This window comes from Centruroides sculpturatus, unplaced genomic scaffold, assembly GCF_000671375.1.
Source record: "Centruroides sculpturatus isolate CEXI.00-Female unplaced genomic scaffold, Cexi_2.0 scaffold78, whole genome shotgun sequence".
Classification (NCBI taxonomy): domain Eukaryota; kingdom Metazoa; phylum Arthropoda; class Arachnida; order Scorpiones; family Buthidae; genus Centruroides; species Centruroides sculpturatus.
The window spans coordinates 681,242-707,543 of NW_019384629.1; the positions used below are offsets into that span (position 1 = coordinate 681,242).

At 31.5% G+C, this 26,302-nt stretch overlaps 1 protein-coding gene across 1 annotated transcript in view; it reads right to left on the minus strand.

The window, feature by feature from the left end:
- Positions 1-26,302, minus strand: part of LOC111625705 (AP-4 complex subunit epsilon-1-like) — a 56,510-nt gene that overhangs the window by 20,032 nt on the left and 10,176 nt on the right. The window contains exons 4-6 of the mRNA XM_023368923.1: positions 16,740-16,961; positions 10,852-10,929; positions 3,178-3,292 (exon numbers count right to left, since the gene is read on the minus strand). Coding sequence (XP_023224691.1) covers positions 3,178-3,292; positions 10,852-10,929; positions 16,740-16,961 — 415 coding nt within the window. The remainder of the gene's footprint in view (positions 1-3,177; positions 3,293-10,851; positions 10,930-16,739; positions 16,962-26,302) is intronic.

Sequence of the window (26,302 nt, forward strand, 5' to 3'; positions counted from 1 at the left end):
GTCTAATTCCAAGTGAGAATTTCCTAAGAAACTAAATTTGGGTCCTTTTCAAAATGTCCTTCCACACTCAAATTAATTGGAAAAAAATCAGTTTTTATTCACACAAAAACACACAAAAAACTTTTCTTTCGAATCTTCTCCATTTAAATTGAACAGAAAAAAAAATTGCTTTTACATCAGTTGAACATCACAATTTTTTTGAATGTCCCACAGAAAAAAATTCCAATTTCATGATTATGTAGTTCACTTTGTTCACTCGCCCTATAGGCCTGGCTCACTTGTTCTCAACATAAACTATTCATAACAGAAATTTCATGACAATTCAACTCTGTGAGGGGCCAACCTTCCATACAAATCCTCTTTACTCTGTTCATTCTACCTCTCATGAGTAGGCTCAACCTTCCCATCCTCCTTCACTTTGCTTCTTCTTGGCCCAACCCCTTTTGATACTAATCTAAAAACTGAAAATTATTTGCTGCACAAATCCTGTATTGTCAGTATACAGTAGACTTATGTATAAATGTTGGTACTCAGCACTATTTTCATAAAGTATAAATATTGTTCCACAAATAGTGATTAAGAGGAATAGAAAACTTAAAAAAAAATGTATTAAAAATATTTTGCATGATTTATAATAATTTATGTTTTATAATAACTGTGTTTAATCTAAGAAAAAAGATCTGATCTAGCCATTCACAGTTGCATCTTCAGATGGTCTTGATACATTAATAATAAACACTTCACAGTTGCATATATTCAATAACTGAAATACAATGTTATGAAATAATTGACCAGAATCAATAAAAGTAAATCCAATAAATGATTTAAAGTTGCATTTTCCTACTACAGTATACCCCCTATAACGCGGGTTCCTATAACAGAGATTCCTATAACGTGGCAAAAAAATTGCAACAGTATTCAAATAAAGACACTAAAAGGGACTCGTAAAACGTCGTCGCCGACTTGTGTCAGGACAGGATTGGTCAAATCTGGACTAATAGTAGACGAGCAACCGAACTACTTACAAGCTACGGAGAGTTTAGGCGAGTAAGTTGAGTTTACTATCGTCTGTACAGTATGTAAATTAGGTACCGTAAGTCTAATAAAGTACTGTAATTTTATACATTTCTTGTGAAAGAAACATTTCTTATTCAATGGCCATAAAAATTATTTATTTTAATGATGTCTCCAAAGGTCAACAAATTTTTTGCAGAAAAATAACTTATCAGAAATTGCAGCCGCCGTTTGGTGCACTGCTCCGTGACAAAAACAAGCTTAAGCAATAGCAACGTCAAACGGTGCACACTCGGTAAGTAATCCTACAATTTTTTGTTTATAGCATAGTTTATATGGATTATTCCCAAAAAATTATATGTGTTTTGGAAATGTTGAGTCGAATTAGTCTAGAATCGATTAATTTTATGGAAGAAAACCTTTCAAACAGCCATAGTCCGTAAACTTCACACGTGTTGGGCTGTGATTGGCTCATGTATTTAAGAATTCCTACAACGTGAAATTTGTACAACGTGGAATGTATCTACGTGTTATAGGGGGTCTACTGTACTAATATTTTTTTATTTTTTTAATGACTCACAATATTCCCCTAATAAATATATTTTACTATGTTTACAATAATATAATAAATCTACATAATTGAAGTTTTCGACTATTTACAAAAATATCAAATTTTCGAGTCTATCTTAATCCCTTTTTATACAACACCAGAAGTAACAGTTAACATGGTTTTTTGTTGAAGAATAACTTCTTAAAAAACAAAGGTAAACAAGTAAAAAGAGAGGTCACAATATTAAAAACGATCAAGTGTCAGCCTGCTGTTGTAGGTTCTGACAACTTTACATTAAAAACTCGAAGAATTCTTCTCACCATACTGTCCTTATCCATTCTTTAACTGCTTCAGGCCCTTTGGTGGTAATTTTGAGTTATCCTACTTATTTGCATATTAATACAATTTCTGTAATAACTCAGGATATAATTCTTCATAATTGAAGTTTTCGACTATTTACAAAAATATCAAATCTAAATCAAAAATAAATCTAATTTTGATGAATTTCAAAGGGAGTACAAAAAAGTATTAACACTTTTGGGACTGATGTGTTTTAGGTGTCATGTTTCTTTGGACTAACCATTGTTGACTGTTTTTAAAAGTCACACTCATTTGAAAAGGAATAACTCTATGGTTTTTATTATTTGTATATGTTAAAGATTGTTTTCTCCCATTTAATTTGATATGTAATAAGTAAGAATTTGTTGATACAGATTTGATCATTTATAATTTGATCATTTATAATTTAATTTGAATTTAATGTAAACAAAACAAAAATCAATGTTTTTAGCCTTTTTTTATAATTCCACACTCAATTCTGTTTGGGTAATAGTTTATTTTCATTCTGTTGATTGTTGATGTGTGCAACAGAATTTTAGTTTTTGGTTTCATTTATATGTCATTCCAGTAAATATGTAAATTAGCACTCCACAAAAATATACATTAAATCACAATAATTGTGATGTTTTTGCTTATTTGTATTTATATTTTAAAAGAACTAAACATTAAATTATGTAATAATAATAGTGTAATAACTTCAATGAAAAAAAATTATGGGGAAACTTTGTTATGAAGCTCATTCCCATATCTCACACAGTAGCCACACTGAAAGTGTTAATATAAATAAAGTAAATTATTTGTAATTGATATATAAATTCAAGTAAAATTATTTAATATAAAACAAATAAAATGTGATAATTTTATTTCTAAATAATTGGTTTTATTTGAGTACTATAATAAATTACCTGATTCTGTTGGAGCCTGCAATGAATTAAGAATGCTTTGGGGCTTGTAAGGTGCTGCACCTGATTCTAATGCTTCACAAACAAAGCTATCTACAAAAGATAACGTTGGATCTATCTAAACAAAAAATAATATTTGTAAATTTCAAGGAACATAATCTCTAATTGATTAAATCAATTTTATTATTACTAAAGAAAAAAATGTAAAACAAAAAGAATTCTTATACAAAAAAGTAATAATTTCATACACTTTAATTCTATATTATTCCAACTATAGTAAGATTTTGTTTTATGTGAAACTGATATATGAAGATTTGTGTTTTCACTGATGGAAAATGGTTAGGATAATCCATTCCTNCTATAATAAATTACCTGATTCTGTTGGAGCCTGCAATGAATTAAGAATGCTTTCGGGCTTGTAAGGTGCTGCACCTGATTCTAATGCTTCACAAACAAAGCTATCTACAAAAGATAACGTTGGATCTATCTAAACAAAAAATAATATTTGTAAATTTCAAGGAACATAATCTCTAATTGATTAAATCAATTTTATTATTACTAAAGAAAAAAATGTAAAACAAAAAGAATTCTTATACAAAAAAGTAATAATTTCATACACTTTAATTCTATATTATTCCAACTATAGTAAGATTTTGTTTTATGTGAAACTGATATATGAAGATTTGTGTTTTCACTGATGGAAAATGGTTAGGATAATCCATTCCTATGCCACTGAATCATCAAACAGTACTTCTTCAGCTTCTGACATCCCAAACACAAAAAACTACTGAATGCTATCATGGTGAATATCTTGATCTGCGCATATTTTTCTCAAGTAGTGTACTTGATACAGTGTGATAAAGTTTTGTTTTGTATATTAGAAACTGTTGTTTTATTGACTTAAGATATATAGACTACAAACAAAGGTACGAGACATACATAAAACTACAAAGTTGATCTACCACAATCATCAATGAACTCCAAAGGGAAAAAGAGAGTGGGTCTAAACCAGGAATGACCAACCTGCACCCCACTGCACCTTAAATTTTTTAGGTACATTTTCATTTATTTTGGTAAAGTATGTCATAAAAATTATTCTGATTTCACTGGATACACTTTGATATCATAATGACATAATTTGTAACTGACCAATCAAAAAAGTTGGTGATATGGTCTGTCATTTTGATTGTTTCAGTTTCAATGATATTTCTAATGAAGTGATGTTTTTAGTGATAAAGAATGGTACCTTTTCATCAGGCAAATGAAAAAGACACATAATCCCTCTTTTCAAAATAATGTCAGCCATTTTTAGTGACTCAAGGCTAAGCCCAATGTCAAAGTGGAATGGGCTAATTTCTTCTTTATAGAAATAAAGAATAAATTAGTCTCTTCACTTTGACATTCTTTCTAATTACAGGTATATAATACAAGCATAAAACTATCTATATCTTTCTTTTGCTAACATAATAATTTAAATGTTTTCAACTTCCAATTATATTTGTAATTATTTCATCAAGTTTAAATTTATATTTTTAATAATCCAGCATTTGGACATGGCATCTAATACTAAGAAAAAAATAACAGAAAAAAACAAAAAAATTCAATATCTTTTGGCCATAAAAATATTTCATAATCAAAAAATGCAATAATATTATCTGCCTTATTTGTCATGATAAAATTGCTGTGTAAAATTCTGTATTTTCAGAATTTATTAAAAAGGAAAGAAGAATTTTCCATGGACTTTTCACATAATTTACTATATTTTTTAGTTTTATTTAAAGATGTAATAACCAGATTTTCTGACTTCAGAAAAATAGAAATTGAGTTAAAATTGTTTAATGATCCATTTTTATTTAATTATGTGGATGCACCAGTTGAATACCAGCTAGAACTCATTGAACTTCAAAGCAAGGAATCTTTGAAAACTTATCATAAAGAACTTCCCTTCTTGAATTTTATAAAGAAGTTCATTCTTTCAATGAATTTGGTGAAATTGTCAATTTATCTAGAAAACTGTTATGCATGTAGACTAGTACATACTGTTGTAAAAAATTCTTTTTGTCCATGAAAAACATCAAAACTGCCGAAAGAAATAGGTTGAGTGATTCCCATTTAACTAACATTCTTAGAATTAAGACTAGTACCATAAAAGCAGATATTAACAATATATAAAAGAAAGACAATGTCAAAAATTGTATTGAGTTTATTTTTATTTTGCATGAGTATAATTTTGTTTTTTATTGTAAATAATACAGTTATGTTTTGTAATTATATATATTTATTACTAAAATTTGATATTCACATTTTGAACCTTTAAAAAGTTCAAAATGTGAATATCAAATTTTAAAGTATACAGTAGAGCATTGATTATCCGAATGTTGATCAACCGAAACATCAATTAACTGAAAGCTTTCCAGTTGGCAAATTTAAAATTCCACTAGTGCTGTGGTGTTACAATCTTTGGCTATGTCTTGGGCTACTCCAATATTATTTTTGTTGGAGTGCATGCCAGGCAGACCAACAAAAATAGGGCACTTAAGGACGCATCAGGATTTGAATGAATTTCATCATGGGACAGGTTAATATATATTTTTTTGTACATAATCAGTTATCTGAAAAACTGATTTTCCGAACAACCCCAGTCCCCAATTGATTCGGATAATTGATTCTCTACTGTAATTATATAAAGTACCTTTATGGCCCACTGAATATACCTAAATTTCTAATTTGGCCCATTAGGAAAAAAGGTTGAACAACCCTGGTTTAAACAAAGAGCTGTACAACACCACCTGGAGATAACAAGATTTGAAATGTAACACTTCTTCTCAAATTGAAAACATCATTCCCTGTCAGGAAAGTCCAATTCCATGACAACAGAAACAGTGCTTTTCCCTGTTAAAGTGTTCATAAAGATATCCTTCAACATTTCACTTATTGGTAGGTATTTGATGATCACTCCTCTTTCGAGAGTAAAATGAATAAAATGATGCCTTACATTGATGTATTTGGTCTATGCACGGTATATAAGGTTTTTCACCAAACACTGAGCACCCTGGCTATCATAATTTAGAGTTATCGAGGTCACTGGCTTCCCTGTTTCATGAAGGATCCTTCAGAGGTCTATAGCTTCCTTTTACCCTTCCATCAATGCCATATATTCGGCTTCTACACTTGAAAGCACAACAGAGACAGTTTTTGCACTTCCCATGATATTGTCCTCTCGCAAAGGAACTGTTTCACCTTGCTCTTCCTCCAAATGGTCAGACATGACATTATATTCTTTATGCTGTGTTCCTCTATTGCCTGATCTGATTATTTTTGGTCTTCCTCTACCTCTGGTTGCATGTTGCTATGTTACTGCTTCCTGTTCCTGGCAGTCAGCCTTTACAGACTTCATTTCTTCAGTTGGAAGTTCTTCATCCATTGATTTATTATGATGGCCTTGCTGATCATCAGATAGGATGTATTCTAATGTTCTTATGTCTGTTGTCATGGTCAGTATCTTTATTACTCCCAAAACCTTTCAATTCGGCTTCACTTATGAATTTGTGAGTGATATGCACTTTCTTTTCTTTGGAAAGCTAGACTCTATAAGCTTTATTTCCCATTGAATAACCAACTAGCAAACAGGGTTCTGATCTAAGCTCAAATTTGCTTTTGTTTGGCATTTTATTCAATGCCCTACATCCAAAAGATATAAAGTACGAAACAGTCAGTCGTTTTCCAGACCATATCATAAAGAGAATTTCCCCACTAATTGAACTTGAAGGCCAACTATTTCTTATATAACATGCTGTAGATACAGCTTCTGCCCAAAATTTTTCTAGCAGTTTTGAATCAATTAACATGCACCTTGCCATATTGAGAAGAGCACAGTTAATCCTTTCTGCAACACCATTTTGCTGGGGGATATGAAGTATGCTCAACTTCCTTTGGATTCCATTTTTTTTGAAGGAAGCTAGAGAATTCACGGGAGGGAAACTCACTACCATTGTTGGATTGGAGTTTCTATATTTTTCTACCTGTTTGATTCTAAACCACGTTCCTAAGATTTTTGAACACTTTCAAAGCTTCACTCTCCACCTTTAGAAATCTCACTTTTGTGAAGACCCAACCGAGGTCCGAATCATGTAAATCGCGATATTCCTATGATTAAATAATAACGATAGATTAATTATGAGAGGGAGAGGAAAATCCCATAATTTAAACAACGCGGCACAAAATGTAGACAACGAGTCTCGGATTACTCGAACACGTGTTAAACGAACTGTCAATGTCAGAATGAAAAGTTATAATTCAGAGACAAGTGGTCATATGCAGGTAGAACTTTGACCCCCGCTCTCATAAACAGTCAATCTAGGGAAACAATTTCTGAAAAGACGGAAAGATTTAAGAGAGATAAATCATTGCATATGATCGTTCGAGTACCCAGATGACAGAAATCGCGAGTAACGGAGCTAAATTATGAGCGCGAGTCTTGCAATTTTGTCAACAATCGACAGAACGGCGTCGAGCAGACACCTGGAATCGGACCTTTCTCGTGACCTGAGGCGGTCTCAGTTTATCCCAAAACAAAAGAGAGACCAATCGGGAAGCGAGAAAGGGGATGAAGGGCCAATCGGAAGTCCGAATAGTGGAAGAGAAAAACTATAAAAATCCGAAATCCGAGGTCAGGGGGGCTCTCCTCCGACTCCACGAAAGGTAGTGACTTCTATTGTGGTGTGTCGTCGCAAAGGAACTGTGGACTCCGCCGCTTATATCTTCCGATCGTCCGCCGTGATCAGCAACAGCATCTCGTCCGCCCCGGGGCTACGACCGACGCCGAAGTTCTCACACTCCGCATCTTCGAGGGAAGAAACTAGTGAAGGACTGTCGATTGCCGATGTAAGCATATATGTTAACAAATAAACGGCTTTCTTGTGTAAAACACTTGTCGTCATTTGCCTCCTCCGTCACTGCCCACATACAACCTTCCCTTAGGTCCATCCTGACGCGGGATTAATAGATCCCACCTAAGAGACGGCATCCTTACACAGGTGCCGAGAAGTGGGTTTCAAGCCCCTTTTCTCCCCCGGATCGGCCATCTTACACTTTGGTCCACCTTGATTTATCATTGATATATGTAATGAAGTGGTTTGTTCCTCCTAATGAGCTGGATCTGATTGGTCTTTCCTGCATTGTCTACCACTTTGGCTTTATTCTTAAGGAAAATGACTTTAAAGCTTTTGTCAGTAATCTTTGCTACCGACATCAAATTTGTACTAAACTTTGGTAAATATATGGTAGTGTGAATGTTCTGTCACTTTTGTCATTGCTAACTCTTAAATTAACTTGACCTGTTGCTGTTACATTGGTTTCTGATTTATCTGCTAGGCACAATTTCCTATTGCGGATGTACTCTATATTGTGAAAACCATTACAAGAGGAGCATATATGTGAAGCACCAGCCCTCCTGATATACCTTTGTTCTCAGTACTTGATAAAACTGAATGGAATGCTACTAAGTTCATTTGATTTGCTCTCATATCTGAGTCACATTCAGAAGCTCTATGGTCATATCTTTTGCAGTTGAAACACTTTCGTTGAAATTTAGTTTCGTTAGAGTTGGTGGGATTATTCCTAGATTTCCTGGTATTGTAATGGTTTTTCAAAATCAGGGCACTACTACAATCCGTAGATTTTTTCCATATCTGGAGTCACTCTCTCTAATTATTTTAATCTGTATTGACTCCAGTTTCAATAGATTGTTTCACAATTTGATTGCACACCAGAAATTTTTGAAATTGTATAACAATATAACAGTTAACAGGCTGTTGTTAATGTCCATGCCAAGATCACATAGTTTATCCACAAGGTCAAAGAACCTATTCAAATAATTGGCTACTTTTCATTTTAGTCAATGTTAGTTGTTTGAGTAAATTTGCTTTTTGAGCAGGATCTTTTGACTGATATACAGTATATCATGGATTTTTCCCAAACCACTTTCAATATTTTAAGTCTTTAATTTGCTTTAACTGGAAGGACTTATTGACAAAATTAATTCTGACTTATCTTTTGAGTCATCGGTCTCCCACACTGTAATCTTGTTTTCTTCTGATGGTCTTTGTTTTGATCCACTGACATAGCCCCAAAGATTGTTCTTTATTAATAAAGCTTCAATTTCAATCTTCCATGTGTCAAAATTTTCTCTATCCAGAGGATCTACTCTTATGGAAGTCATGTTTTTCTTTCTTCTCAATGACTGTCCTGATCAACACAATTTTCATTTAAAAAGACCGAAAGTGGTTTACTTTGCTTTTGAGTGTAGTCTGGGCCCATAACCCATTGTTTTATTAACTACAAACAAAGAAGGCATGATACAAACATAAAACTACATAGTTAGTCTACTGTTGTCCTTGGTGTAACCAAAAGGGAAATAAAGTGGGTCTAAACAAAGGGATCTCATTCTTGTGTGTGTATGTGTGTAAACAAAGTGGGTGTACAGCACCACCTGATGACAACAAGATTTGAACCTCAACAGAAACATCAGACTAAAATAGTATTCATTATAGCGAAAATATAAATAAAACATTTCAAACCCATTTTAGTGTTTTTCTGTTAACTGTAAATGGTTGCATAAATGCTTATGATATCACTTGGGACTACTTGGGATAGAGCACAAATTTGACAAAATTTCATTTTACATGATACCTACTGACATGAACACCTGCATAAAACAAAGTCATATGGTATTTTACAATTTTGACTTGCTTCTGCTTTATAGAGTTTTTTCTGAACTTAAAAGAGTTATTTAAATGAAACATTGTTTGTTTGTTAAGTTATGGCAACACAACACTTGGGCAATCTGCCTAGGGGGATGTCTTCTGGGAGGTCTTTTTAAGGGAAATTGGCCCTTATTTAGGTGTTACAGACATGGAGAAAATCCGGAAAACTCCATGTGGCCAGCCTGTCCAAGTGAGGCCCGCAAACCCACAACCAAACACCCAGTGTTCAAAATACAAAGACTGCTTGGCCATTGGTGGGCCAAATGAAACATTAAAATATATAGAAGAAGCATTGGGGGAATTAAAAAATTTAAGACATGGATCTCCAACCTACTGCATATGGCCCCAAAGTATATTTATTCAGTCCACATAGCCTGTTTTCAATGACATGTTTTATCCTTGACATTCAAACTAGTTCAAAGCTGGTGTTGTAACTATTGTAAGCAAAAGACTAAAATTTCTAATTACACTACTGTTCAAAGTACAAACTTTTGAAAAGCCAACTAGAATTAATAGATCTTGCCATAAACACTTTTTATAAAACCTTTTTAAAGAAAGAAATTTCTTAAATTTTTAAAAATCTCAGCAAGAAAAAAAATTTTAAAAGCATTTGTTTGCTGTTAAAAGCATTTTAAAAGCATTTGAAGTTTGCACAGGAGACATTTTTTATTTTTGTTTCTATATACTGTATCTTTGCAAATCAACATTTACAAAAATAAAATATATAAAATTAAACAATCAAACACCACCATCTGACAAATATCTAAAGGAAATTGTAATAATGGATGCCATAATTTATTCTCAATTCTGATGACATTCTTTTGAAAAAGAGGTTGCAAACTTCATACGGATCATATGGATTTATATTCATTGTTATCCAAAAATAAAAAATCTTAATCTTTGACTATAACTTTTGTATATGACCCCCCAGTCTTGTCTTTTACAACTCACTTAACCCTTCTCAGTGAAAGGCTGCAGACCCCTATGAGAACAGATTGCCTGAAGATGAACTGAAAGGTTTGAAAGTGCAAAGCAAATAACTGCATAGCAGAGGTAAATTAAAATATAGTATCACCATTACAATTACACTGCAAATGTACACAAAATCTTTTTTAAATGTAAAAAAATAGGAAATAATGATTTTTAAATATGATATATTCAATTTTTATTGCATAAATCAAATCAAAATATAACATAAACAATGCATAAAATTAAATATATTTTTAAAAACTATTATTTTTACTATAAGTACATTATAATATAAATACAAATTTTAATATACTTTTTCTTTCCTTATTTGTTCACATAATGGCAAAATATTTTGAATGTTTTCAATAATTCTCAAAATTTCTTTAACTTTCTGAAATGAGAAAAAAGTTTATAAAAACATTAATAATTTGCCAAATTATACTGGATTACTAATACTAATGACTGAAGTAAGTTAATAATAATAATAATAAGGTATTGAAAACATATATCTAGCCATAAATTGATATTTTTAATGAATTAATAAGCTAGATTAAATTCAGAAAATTTAGAATTGCTTGAAGCAAAACTAAAATCTAGTGTTTATATGTTGCTTATTAGGCCATTGAAAAACATTAATAATTGTTTAAATAATTCTAGTGCAGCTAAAACTGAGAAACCAAATCTATCAATCTTGCCAGATTTGAGTTAGCCTTCCAAATTGACTAAATGATATATCTTCCAAATTAAATAATCATATAATAGTTATCTAACTTAAAAGAGAAACTTAAAATAAAAAAATATAATTTTCAAATATATAAAAACACATTTTATATTTAAAAAACTGACAATTTTTGAACTTTTCTCTATATCATATGAATAAAGAGAAAATTTGAGTTAAGCTCAGTTTATGCTGTCATATGAATCACTACAAATGAAAAAAATGAAATATTGTCCACATTGTAGTACATGACACAAATTAAGTTAGGATGGAATGGTTAAAAAGCTTTGAAACACTAGTGAAAAGTTGATTGGTCAAACAAATTGAAGTCTGGAAAAGTTGAGATGTTCTCAACTCCTAACAAACTGGTCATATATTTTCTGAAAAGAGACAAACTGGCAGTTTGTATCCACTTCATAACAGTGCATATGCTAATGTGAACCTAGCTTTAGCCAGGAATTTCTAAATAGTAGAAATATTTCTTGCTAAAGCTGTTATGGTTGGTAACATAACAATCAAGAATTTCAAGAAACATAATACAAATGTATCAAGCTGTTTAAAATTTTATCTAAAAAAGGTTTGAGTCAAAATTCTTCCCATGGTAAGTAAAATGATTTTGTGTAATTTTATGGAACTTGTAGAGAGATAATAGAATTTTTTTTAATTATAAACTATTACATTGAAAATCAAAATTATATCCTGTAAATTAAAATTAATGGTTTTAATGGATTATCACTTTGTTTTAGACAGTATTCTTTATAAAATATAAAATTCTAAAAAACAGAATTCTTGTAGTATTTCTCAAGAAATTTTATAAGTCATTCAAATAAAAATAAGTTTATTATCCATGTATTAAAAAAACTTGTATCCAACTCAGAGATGGGGGAATCTTTTACTAATGAAGCCATCTTATATTAAAAGAGTAACAATACCTCATTTTATACAATATTTACAATATAAAATAATTCTATTTGCATATGTTTAAGCCATTCAAAATTAATGAATTCATTGATTCATTAATTTTGCTTACAAAAGAATTCTAAAAGTTCAAGATTTTTCCCTGAAAAGGCAAATTTGATAAACTGAATTAATGGATCTTGAAATTTCTAAATGCAGACTAAAAGCAGAATCATATAATCACCTCCTAGGACATTTTGGCATGATTCTGTGCTGGTGCTGAATACTTTGTGGTCAGCCTGATGACCATGGTGGATCCATGATCATCAACCATATGGTTCTACATAGGCGTATAAGCTTAAATCCGCTGTTTTTTTAGTCAGAAAAACACACGTTTTTTTTCTTAGAAAGCAAAAACAAATTTATTCAAAGTACTTTCCCTCACTAGTGACACATTTGTTCCATCTCTCAGGCAATGTGTGGATACCATGCCAAAAAAATTTCTTCTCTTTCGAGGCAAACCACTCATCAAGCCATTTTCGGACGTCTTCGTAAGAATCGAAGTGCCGCTCAGCAAGCGCGTGGCCCATCAATGAAAAGAGGTGATAGTCGGAAGGGGCAAGAGTCTGGTAAATAAGCGGGATGGGGTAGCACATCCCAGTTGAGTGTCTCCAAGTAGTTTCAGACCAATGTTGACACATGCGATGGTGCATTGTCGTGGAGGAAAATCAGCTTGTCGTGTCTTTGCTGATAATCCAGCCTTTTTTCACGCAGAGCACAGTGCAATTTGATCAGTCGGTGAGCATTGACAGTTTCACCAGGTTTCAACAGCTCATAGTAGACAATACCCTGCTGATCCCACCAAACGCACAGCATTGTCTTCTGTCCAAAGCGATTTGGTCTTGGGAAAGATGTTGATGGTTTGCATGGATCAACCCATGATTTCTTGCATTTAGGATTCTCAAAATATATCCATTTCTCATTGCCAGTTACAATCCAATGCAGAAACGACTTTCTTTTTTGTCTGGAGAGCAAGATTTTGCATGTGTTTTGGCGTCGCTCCATCTGCCTATCGTTCAATTCATGCGGCACCCATTTTGATTGGCACGGTTGAGTAACACCGTTGAGTAACACCCAATGGCCGGTTGAGTAACACCCAATTGCTCGGCAAGCATTTTTTGTGATTGGGTATCGTCCTCATCCAAAAGAGCCTGCAGTAGATGGTCCTCAACCTTCCTGGGCTGATTTTCACGCTTCTTGTTGCTCAGGTAAAAATTTCCATCTTTGAACTGACAAAACCAATCTCTGCACGTGGTTTCCGATAAAGCTCTGTCTCCATAAGCCTCCACAAGCATTCGATGTGCTTCAGCAGCCGTTTTCTTCAAATTAAAGCAGAAAAGCAAAGCTTGCCGCATATGCTCTTTTTCTGGCACAAAAGTAGACATGATTACAAAAAAAAATATATGTTGTTGTATGAAATATCTGATGATGTGCACTGATTAATGTTGACAGACATCAAAATCATCAAAAAAACAATATGGTGTCATCATGGTAACTTAATACGCTCGCTTACATCATCTACTAGCAAACAGTGGATTTAAGCTTATACACTTGGTATAACTACAAATCCAAGAAGGAACTATCCACAGAATGGCATCATAGTCAGCCTCCCAGGCCAAAGAAGTTTTGCATTCAATGAATAAGAAATTGTGTGGAATAATCATGGTTTCCATATTCTGAGATAAGATCAATGTCATCTTGATAAAATCCTTGTCAAAAGAACCAGATCATCAACATAAAGCTAAGTCATAAGATACTCTTTCTGAATGGCAATGAATGCACTTGCTCACTCTATCCACAGTATTAAATTATGCAGAAAACAAAAGATTTGGGGTTTGAACTGATAGACTATCCTTTGCTGGGCCCTGCCTCCTCAGATTATCCCTCTCTTCCCACCACTAAAGAAACACTTAAAGAAATTTGCTTCTAATCAGATCACTGGTGCTATATACACTGCTGGCCATTAAAATTGCATCACCAGGAAGGAATGATCGTACGAACATCAAAATCATATGAAAGGAAGAAGAGATTGGGATATGCAAATGATTAGTATTTCAGTGCATTTAGACGATGCAGGAGGGACAAACAACATCTGAAATACTGCATAGAAGAAAAGTCATGCAGTGGAATTCTCATTCAGAAATCACTTTGTAAGGTCGGGGTTTCATAAGAATATAGTGTTATGCCTCGAATAAGAAGAAATGCTTACCAGCAAGTGTCGGAATTTGATAGAGGCAGGATCGTTGCCTATCGAGACTGTGGATTATTATTCCGTGATATTGCCACTCGCACTAGTTGAAATCCAACCACTGTCATGCGAATATGGAATTGATAGGTTGCTGAGGGTCTTACTGAACAGCATGCAGGATCTCAATGACCTCCCATGACTAACGCCCAAGAGGACAGACATATTGTGAGGTCAGCCGTGCAAAACCGTACAACCACATCATGGACAATTAGTCAGGAAATGAGCTTGTTTGCAGCATGTTCAGTATCCACTCGTATGGTGTGACGATGTTTGCAGCAGCGTGGACTGTCAGCACGGCAACCATTACTTTGACTTCCCTTGACAATGCAGCATAGAGAGAGACAGCAACTCTGATGCACCCACTGACAAAGCTGGATACAGAAGTGGCACAATGTCGTCTTTTCAGACAAGTCCCGGTTCTGCGTGCAGCATTCTGATGGCCGTATACGTGTCTGGAGGCTCTAAGGAGACCGCTTGTTGCCTGCCTGCATTCGATATCGGCATAGGGGCCCTGCACCTGGTGTGATGATATGGGTACACGACACACACATTTCTAGTTCGGATCAACGGTAATTTGAATGCAGATCGGTACAATTCTGACATCTTACGTCCAGTGGTTGTGTCCTATCTTCAAGGCCTGCAAAATGCCATCTTCCAACAAGATAATGCAAGACCTCATGTTGCACGTCGTGTTCTGACTTTCCTCGATACAGAGGGTATTCAATTGTTGCCCTGGCCTGCACAGTCTCCAGATCTCTCACCAATTGAAAACATCTGGTCATGGGTTGCTGAGAGACTGGCCTGCCACCCCTCTCCAGCTAATACGGTTGATGAAGTGTGGCATAGACTTGAAGCAGCATGGAATGAGTTGCCCGTTTCTGTCATTCAAACCCAGCTCGACTCCATGCCTAACCAGATAAGGACTGTTTTAGCCGCCAGGGGTGGCAACTGTGTCTACTAATTTCGCACCCCTGTAAACCCCCAAACTGCTTGCAAATTTAATCATTTTGTCTTCGTGCCATACTGTTTATGTACAATAAATTTCTTTTTTTTATTTGCTTTCCTTCTTGATGTTGCAATTTTAATGGCTAGCGGTGTAGGTCTGATTCACAAACTAATCTAAGATGTTCTTTCCAGTTCTTTCTGCAGGAGTCATTAAAAAACTTTACAAAGTTTGTCTTTTCTTCTAGGAAAAAAGTTGCAAACTTCAGCTTCCCCTTTATATAATTAATATATAAAATATGATAAACTTTTTATTTTACTCAGCTATACATATTTTTAGATAAAAAATTTGCTTCTTTAGAAAGAAATTTAATTAAAATTGACCACTGTTATGTAAAAGAGTCTTTTCTTGATTGATATAAATACAGTAGATCCCCCTATAAAACCGTTTCCTATAGTTATGATTCCTATAAAAATTGTGGCATTATCCGTAAACAACGGTAAAAATAACTCCTATAATACGTAAAACGTCATCGGGCAGCCGAACTACTTACCCGCCGTCCGTAGCGCCACGCTACGGAGAGATTTCTATCGTCTGGACAGTATTATATAAATTATATATAAATTAGGTACTGTACATATAATTATATATTAATTATATATAAATTAGGTACTGTATATATAATTATATATTAACTTAATTTATTGTAACTTTATTATAATTAAATATATATTTTTCGCCGTCTAGCGTCACGCTACGGCGAGTTAGGCGACCTATCGTCTGTCCAGTACTGTAATTTTATACATTTCTTGTGAAAGAAACATTTCTTATTTAACGGCCATAAAAATTATTTATATTAAGGATGTCTCCAAAGGTCAACGAAGTTTTCGCAGAAAAATAATATCAGAAATCGCGGCTGCGGTTTGATGTGCTGTTCCGCGTCGAAACCAAGCTTTAGCAACGGGCGTAGTCGAACGGTAACACTCGGTAAGCAATCCTACAATTTTTTGTTTATAACGTAGTTTATACGGATTATTTTCAAAAAAATATACGTATTTTGGAAATGTTGAGTCGAATTACTCTAGAATCGATTAATTTTATGAAAGAAAACCTTTCAAACAGCCGTAGTCCGTAAACTATGATTCCTACAAAATTGATTCATAAAGAACGGAATGTATGTACCGTCTTATAGGGGGATCTACTGTAAATAAATAAATAAAATAAATCACTATTTATCAATTCCCATTATTTTATATTCTTCCAACAATTCTATAAATTGTAAAACTAAACAGCTTTAAATAATAATAATAATTGAATTATTAATGAAATATTTACCTGTTGAATAAGTTGATATTTATTCTCTTGATACCTTTGTATGAAAGATTTCATCTGTTCAGACACAGAACCAGAATTTAAAATCACTTTAATCATTGCTGATAATATCCATAATTGTATTTCTTCTGAATATATGAGATTTTTTGATAATAATTTACATAAATTTTCTTGTGTCTTGTTGGAGGATTTTGTTTCACAATAGCACCACATTTCTCCGAAAATCTTAAATAAATTAATCATCTATATTAAGTTTTCTAAAAACCAAACCACTCATTTTATAAAAGAAAATTCAGATAAAAAAGTAAAATACTCTTAACTTTGTTTTAACTTTCTAAAAATATTTAATCCATAAAAAATTTGAAAAAATCTAACAAAAGAAAATTATTTTCTTTACTTATCTGAGTACTCCATTAATGAAATATTCATGTAAGTAAAGAGAAATTTAAATGATAAATATTTTCATTATATTAACAATATCCTGAAATCAAACTTAAAAACAACTAAAATTATGTAAGTGTTCATAATAATTTATTTCATATGTTTTTAAACTAATTATAGTAGAAATTAATCTTAATTTTATTTATTTATATAGCATCAGTTATAAATTCTTAAAACCAGGAGTAGAAAATCACTATATACATTTTTTTTAAATTTATTTATTTTCTTTCTAACTTTTCAAAATTTTATAAGTAAATACATTTTTAAATTAAATAATAAACATTGATTAAAAGTCATTATCAAGTTAATTATAAAAAAATCAATAAAATAATTCACATGTAATTTCAGTAATTAAGATTTTTTTAAAGGTAACTAATAGATAGTTTCTCAAACAAATATAGTATTTGTACTGAATAATGGAGGATGTAAACAAACCAACTTAATCCAAACCAATCTGTGTTCAAAAAAGTAAATGAATTTAACTCTCTCCCTTCAAACAATTTAAACCAGCTTTTTCTTTTGTCAATAATTGCAGCTGTCTAGCAATGGTTGAAAACATCACAAATACCAAATAATTTGGATTTAAAGATATTTGAAAAAATGCTTTTAATGGCTTCTTTCTAGTGCCATGACTTTTATGTATATTTTTGAAAATACATGCTTCACTTCAGTTAAAATAGCTTACTTATATACAGCTTAAACTGAGAAATAAAAGTTTTTCTTTTNTTTAAAACAGAACCTAATAAAAACATGGTAACCTAATAATGGGGAGAAATTCTTCAGAACAAAGGTTCACTATGTTAAATCTTACTGTAAGCTGGAAACCTTTCCAATGCAGAAATGAAAGAGGTTTTTGGGTAAGAACATAATATAACCTGGTTAAAGTGGAAAATTAAGATTTCATTCATAGACAAATAAGTAAATCACTATTATATACAGCAGTTATTGTATAGCTTAACTAGTGTTACCACCCGTCTGGTTTTCACTCAGACAGCGAGTCAATTTCTGGACTGTCTGGGTGAACTATTAATTTTGTCCTGGAATTTCGTAGAAATTTTGAAATTACAATGAAACAAAGTTCTTGCAAATATTTTTACAAATTTACACTATTTTAACAGCGAAAGAACTCACACTCACTGAAACCTGAAACTCATCTTCTGCAATTCTGCCATGTTAATCTGTTTACGTTGACGAGTGGCATGCAACCTGTCGACCTTCGACCTTTTTTCTTCTTTTTTTTTCGCGTACAATTGTACATGTCTACGAGCTAAGTTATCTGTACCTGTTCTTTCTTAATTTAGGTTACTTATGTTACTTCTAATTTAGGTTACTTAAGTCCCTAGTCCCTAACTGTAACTGATTTAAAACTGGCATGCACATTATTCTTTGAATTGTAAAATGACATTGCACATGCATCAGGAACTTCTGTTTGAACAAACCTGACCTGCTGTCTGGGTCAGCGATTTTGAAAAGTTGGCAACACTAAGCATAAAAAACTATTCTGAGAATGATTTTGAGTCTTGTCAAAGAAAGGAACACTGCATTTTATGTCTGCATTTTTCCTTGTCACATGACAAGGAAAAATAGACATAAAATCTTTGTTAGTATTAGGCTTTGTTAAAATTAATAGGGGTCACATCAAATATTTAATTCTGCCCCTGATTCTGCTTGTTTCTGAGAAATAAATTCTCAAAAACAAGCAATGAACGTAATTTGTGAAAATGACAAGAACTGCCAATTTGCCTTGTACAGTATATAGTAATTAGTAACTAACTAGTACTGAGTATTCAAAAAATAAATTGATTAGCATTTTGATAATCACAGTGATTAAAGCTAATGATCATTTAGAATATATATTAAAATTCCTTGAGAAGTCAGATCAGAGAATAACTTACAAGGGGATGGCATGACATTGGGGCAGTGCCGTAACTAGCCATTCCTGTGCCCTGTGCAGAAATTTGTATTTAGGCCCCTTAATTAATTAGGTTTGGGAAAGTAATAAAACAAATACATGCATTTTGGGCCCCTCTTTCAAGTGGGCCCTGTGTGGGTGCACCTGTTGCACCTGCCTAGTTATGGCACTGCATTGGGGTCACCAATTTTGATCAAACTCTGTTAGGTTATAGTGCATTCCCAATGACTGACATGTGCCAAGCAGTAAGATGTAATACTCAAAATGAAATGAGAAAATTGAGGTTGAAAATTGCAAATCACTTAAAACCCTTAGAGTTCCCATCATTTGTAGGGAGGCTGGTGGCTTGGTTGGAGTGCACCAATTTCACAAACAAGATGTTGGTGTTTTTAATCTTGGTGGTATCAATGTTATTTTTTGTTTTTTCCTAAAACTATAATTTTCACTTTATTCTTGGTATTTTTAAATTTATTATACCATCAAAGAGAAAAACTGATTTAGTTTTAGAAAACTGTAAATGGACAATAAACAGGGTAATAAAACAATATCCATCCGTTAAACTGATGGATATTGACTGATGGAATCCGTTAATATCCATCCGTTAAACTGGAACCATGTTTTTGTCAACTAAGGGATATCTTACTTAGCAAGATCCCTTCTCCAGGAAAGAAAAGAAAATACATCTTAGAATTGGCACACCTTACCACTTTTTCTGCTGTATTTAGCTTCAAAGGTGTTACCTACACGCAACAAATAGGGGTAGCTATGAGCAGCCCCCTTGCAGGTATGCTTAGTGAAACGATACTAGGAATGCTAGAAAACGCAGTGCTGCCGAAGTGTGAAGCGCAAATGATGATGTATGCTCGATACGTAGACAATAAACTTATATTCTGGAACACTAAACCCAGCATACAGAGTTTTATAAAGGATATAAATGACAATAGATTCAGTCTAGAGATAGAGCTAGAACAAGAAAATGATAAGACCATACATTTCTTAGATCTTTATATACAAATTAACAGCATAGGAGAGTTTGCTACTAAAGTCTACAGAAAGCCCACATATAACCCCATATTTATTCCTTGGATCTCTCACAATCCTCCAGTATATAAACTGGCAGTGTTCCGAATGCTTATCGCAAGAGTTTATTCGCATTGTAACAATACAAAAGATAGAATGGATGAACTGAATTATATATGTAACTTAGCCAGGAAGTACGGAATCAATGTTAATGCTATTACCAGCAAGAGCAAAACATGCTGTAAGAAGAGAAGTTTATTCAATAATGAAGGATTTATAACAATGGATTATAACGCATCGCTGAGTAATATCTTTCTACGCATCGGAAAAGCCAAGAACAAAAGAATCCTATATAAAAGAACCCCACCACATACCAACTATTAAGATCCAATAAGGATGAAGTAGACAGAAACACACTCTCCGGTGTCTATAAAATTCCCGTTACGGACTCATGGTGACATAATAAATTAATGTATATAGGAGCTACAGGAAGATGTATCAAGGACAGGTTAGCAGAACACCAAGGAAATATAAGAAAGGAACAACCGTGCACTGCGCTGGCCACCTACGTTTTAGCAGACACACAAGACGTCAAAGCCGAATGGGACTAAGCAAGACTACTGGCAAGTAGTTCGAGACCGTAAGCACCGGCACTACACAGAAGCCTGGCAGATTTGTAAAGCAAACCATAAAGGCCTCGCAATCAACTTTTGAGAATCGACAAAAGTATCAGCAGCATGGTAAAGATGACGTCATAAGTTGTGGATTATATTTTGAATTAGCTTATAACGGATTATAGGCTAATTCAAAAATATTCGAAAAGCCTGTTCATTTTTTGCATTTGTACTAAGCGTTCGATTTTTACCATTTTTTATTTTGCTTTCTCTTATTTCTTTTTCTTGAGAAAGGTCATTTAACATGACTGAAAATATTTGAAAGTAATAAACTTGGGCTGCTTGTTCACAAGATGTCTTAGTAAGTCTTTTGGTATTAAACCTAATAACATTTTCTGTGTATAAAAGTGATTTTACTATAAAATACAAAATTAATTGCTTAACATTTATCTTGTGTACTTTAAAGATGAAAAAAACTAAAACCTGATCAAAATGGAAATCTGCCAAAACAGAAAAAATAATTTGAAACTGAGATTCCAGTTTACACAGGTTTTACAGTATTTTAGAAACGTGTTATTGTACTCGTAACTGTATCAACTAAATAAAGATGAAATACCACCAAGTCTTGAAATAGAAACACATCTTGTGTTAGTGAATCAAAGTATTTTAGATGTTTGAAACTGATTTTTTCAATTAATGTTTTAAGTAAAAAATTTTATTACACCAAATTATTATTTATAAATGATAAAAATATTTTAATAAAAATTATAAATATTCACTAACTATTTTTTATTTTTTCCATCAGTTTATATACTATTTCAACTGGAACATTTTCACTTGCTACAAAAAGCAACTTATTTATAGTTGTAATAAGCCATGACATATCTGGATGAAACATGTATTTGTTAAAGAAAAAGTATTTATAGATATTAACATAAATATGTTTTATTAATTAATAAAACTAGTTGCATTATTATAATAATCTAAAATCTGTTTCATTAATATTAAAAGTTATTAATAATTAATTTTCATATTAGAGAGAACATTAAAAATTTACTAATATAAAAACTGTTGTCTGTGTTTGTGTGCGTAAATTCCTTATAACTCCTGAAATCTTTCTCCAATCCATATGAAATTTTGGTTATATTCGTTTTATGTTCTGACAGCAAGTATAGGTTACTTATTTTGCAGAAATATTAGCTATAGAATAAATGTCTTATTGATTTCAGATCAATGATCACACTATGGTGCATGACATCAGTGACAATGTGACATTCATGCTCAAGGAGAGAATTTCCCTTGCACTTTTAAATAATTTGGCAAATGACGTATTTTAAATATACTTCATTAAATTTAAAATTTACACTTCAAAGAAAGATAGCTGCATCGTGTCACTTCTATAACAAATTTTTAAAAATCTTTCCATAGTGACCACGTGATGTTCTATTATCCAACTGGAATTAATGATCTGATGAGCCTGTAATTTAGAAAGTGTTATCACTAATTTAACTAATGTATTGTACATAAAATTCATCTTTGTTTTATCAATGTGGAATTAAAAAGATTTACTATTTTGTTGAAAAAATACTTAGGGGAAAGCATAAGAGTAAAAGTGGTCAGATAAATTCTAGATCTAAAAGAATAAAAACTACTAAGATCCCAAAGGCCATGAAGTCTGACTTGTGCAAATTTGAGTAAGAATGGCTTTGTCAAGGGTTGCAGAAATAGCATCACAATCTCAAGTTTGACTTAAAGCTCTTCTCAGTTCTTCAATCTCTACTTATAAAAAATATTCCGTTATGCTTGACATGGGAATTTCTAGTAAATACTAATAATCATTGAACTTTATTTTAAAATAACTCAAACAATCATGAAATGGAATATCAATTTAAATATATTAAATAGTTTTTTAAATATAGTCAAATGTTATTAAAATAAGCAAAAATTTTTTAAATTTATTTTGGCAGTATTATATGATTTAAAACATTTTATATTCTGTTATAAACATTTTATATATGTTTAAATCTCACTAATTATAGATTGGGTTATAATATTGATTAATCCAGAAATACTAAGCAGATAATATTGCTTAGTCTCTGTCATTTGGAAGAAATGTGGCTGTTTACATCAGGAATTGAAAAATACATTATTTAGTTCTCTATACTTACAAAGTATTTCTGAATTAATCAATTTTATATTGCTTATTTTTTTAAACTTATGCTGATATGAAAATTTTTAAGAATCATATATTATTATATAAATTAATTTTAAAAATGTAATAATATATGATATATATATCCTCTAAGAATTCAAATATATATATATATATATATTTGAATTCTTCCTCTCTTGAATACTCTAAAAAGGCTTTTTTTTATCAAGCCCATCACGACTTCAGCCAGGCTCACAATGGGCCAGACAGGTTGTGAGGGATGGGGGCCCAACATATTTGAGACAGACCATCCCCAATAATTTCCTAGGATTTTCAATCTGTCTGGATTCATTCCTGGATCCCCAGAGTGATAGGCAAACATCTTAATCACTTGGTTATCAAGCTGTCAATAAATGATATTTGGATAAATGAAATGATTTTCCATGCAAGTAATCATTTGATATACTGTATTAAAATTGACATTTAAACTCAATTCCAAATTGTAAATGATTCTAATCCTGCAACTAAATTTAAATTATATGTATTTTATCCAGAAAAAGTTAATTTTGTTTACAAAAGCCATTGCTTTTATGAGATGAAAATGAGCACTCACACCGGATGACAAATGGTTCATAAATGGCAGGCCCTTTATGAACCATATCTATAGTTTTAGTTGTTGTAGGACTTCATGTGTATGAGGTCCTACAACAACTAAACTACACCCTGACACATGGCATTTTATTTTGTATTTCATATAGTTAAAGCAGGCACTCCAACATGTTCTGTTTTTTTAAATTGGTTCGATTTTTAATGGACATTCAAATTTTTATTTTTCTGTGATTGTGTTTTATCAATGAAATAACAAGCTTCATCTGAAGCAGGACTCAGGAGGAACTCGAAAATATTCATCCAGTGTACATAATCTGTATCCTATAAAATATTTTGCTTGTTTTTTATAATAATGATGATGCAGTAATGTTAAAGAATGAAGCTACCAATATAATTTTTATAGTCTCTCTTATGTATGTTAAAATGCATTATAAATATAATTCTTAAAAGAATTATTTATAAATATAACTCTTTACATTTTCATTTTTTAAAAAATAAATATATCATTATTTTTATAAAAATATCATTTCAGATTATATATATTTTTTTCATTTTATAGAAAACTTTTTTTAATCTTTATCCATTATGAATCTTTTATCTGTTTTATAAAGCAGAGAAATAAACAATAAAAACTAAAATAAAGACCAAAACCAAGAAAATAACTTTATGGTATTTCCTATATGTTAAAAAGTTGTTAAAAGTATAGTTAAATAAATTGTTAAAATTTCTTTAACTATAATTCTTTTCTCTCCATGTCTTTACTTTTATTCATTTTTGATTATATCCTTGTCTACTTTGGACTTTGTTTATTAATAGAACTTATTACACTGGTGTAATTTTCATTTAGCAAATACAGGAGTTTCGTCAGAAAAATCAAAACAAAATATTTTACTACACTCTCTTCAACCTTAAATAATCAGTAAAATATTTAAAAAAATACTACAAATGTTTTTGACCGTTATTTCCGGTCAAAATATTTTAGTCAGGTGAAAATAAAGATATTTTGTTTTGATTTTTCTGACTAGAATTTGTTTACATAATGTTTGCAAAATGTAATCTGCATCATATCAAACTAAATCAAATTTGACTTGTTAAGTCCCATCCCTCACCTTCGAGCCATCCCATTGTGGACATGGCAGAACACATAGTGAGTTTGCTAAAAAGACACTCTTAATGCCCACAGGGCACAAACAGTTAAAAAAAATCAAATATGACTTTTTAATACAAAGATAAATTTTAAAAAAGTAAACTCGCTACTTAAAATATAGTATTTCGTACTTAAAAAAGCCATACCATTTCATTTAATCTTAATATTTACTAAAATAATACTTTAAAGTATGATGATTATTATTTCAAAAATGTTGAACTTAAGATTCTTAAACGGTATTAATAAAATCATCACAATTATTTGAATTTTAAATAATAAATATGTTAAAATTATAAAAGGATATTGAAATGCCAATTCTGAAATTTTATTTGCAATTGATTTACGAGATACAGGATCTGATGACACACTCAAATATTCCATCATTTTTTCACAAATAATTTGAACATTTGCAGGATTAGCCATTGCATAAAGTAAGTCCAATGTCTGTAAAAGTTTTATTTATATATTACAATAACATTACATAAATGCTATTCCATTTACATATACTTTATACCTTTGATTACAAATAGATATTACAATTAGATATTAATTCTAAATTGATTAAAATAAATAAATGTTGATTATTTAATAATATGATCATTTATCATTATTTGAGTTTTAAATAATGTTTACACAATTAAAAAAAACAGAAAATAAATAATTTATTTAACTATTTTTTATTTATCACAAAATAACAAAATAAAACAAATATAAAAACTACTACTCCATTCAAAGACAGATTGATATTCTAAAATATTATTGTTACTTTAGCATCTAACATCCTAAAAAAGATATTTTAATTATTCTTTATATTTTTCTTTTCTTTTCAAATATGTGATAGTGATGTACAGCTCTGCTCAAAAATCTGTTCAGGTTCTCTGCAGAAGCTGAGATCTCTGGAAATAGTTTGGTTGTATCTCCAGGAAGTGCAAATATGCAGTATAACCATGAAAAAAAGGATTTAAAAATGGAAATGATAGCTTAATGAAATGGGGATAAGGAATACAGCTGACTGATGAGCTGATCTCATCAATTTAATCAGCATAATTTAGTGACAATAAACATCTGTTTTCACTTACAATAAATTCTTATAAACTTAGAAATTTGTGAAATCTAGTTAATAATGATAATGATAACAATAAATTTTTTTATTAAATTTATATTTTACAAAAATATTACTTCTATTGTAATAAGTTGTACAGAATATGATTTGCTGTAAACACATGTGTAAAAAGAAAATTCTGAAATTCTCTAACAAGGGAACTGTCGGAGTGGCATCTAATAAATTTTAATAAAATTTAGTTAATAGTTACGTTAAAAGTATACAAACTCTATATTAAATTTGTAGTATTCACTAAAAGAGTTAATCAGAGTTATTAGCAATCAAATGTCGTACTATTTTATATGCGGATTTTTAAAAGTGAAAGGGTCGCGGAGGAAGACGGCGATATTACATTTAGAATAAATTCTGGAATTTTCGAAAATGGGAGAAGAATTAATAACATTTAGTTAATAATTATGTTAAAAGCATGCAATCTCTATATTAAATCTGTAGTACTTACTAAAAGTATTAATCAGGATTAATAACTATTAAATGTCGTACTATTTTATAGTAGTTTAATACGAATATGCAGATTTTTAGTAGTGAAAGGGTCGCGGAGGAAGGCGGCG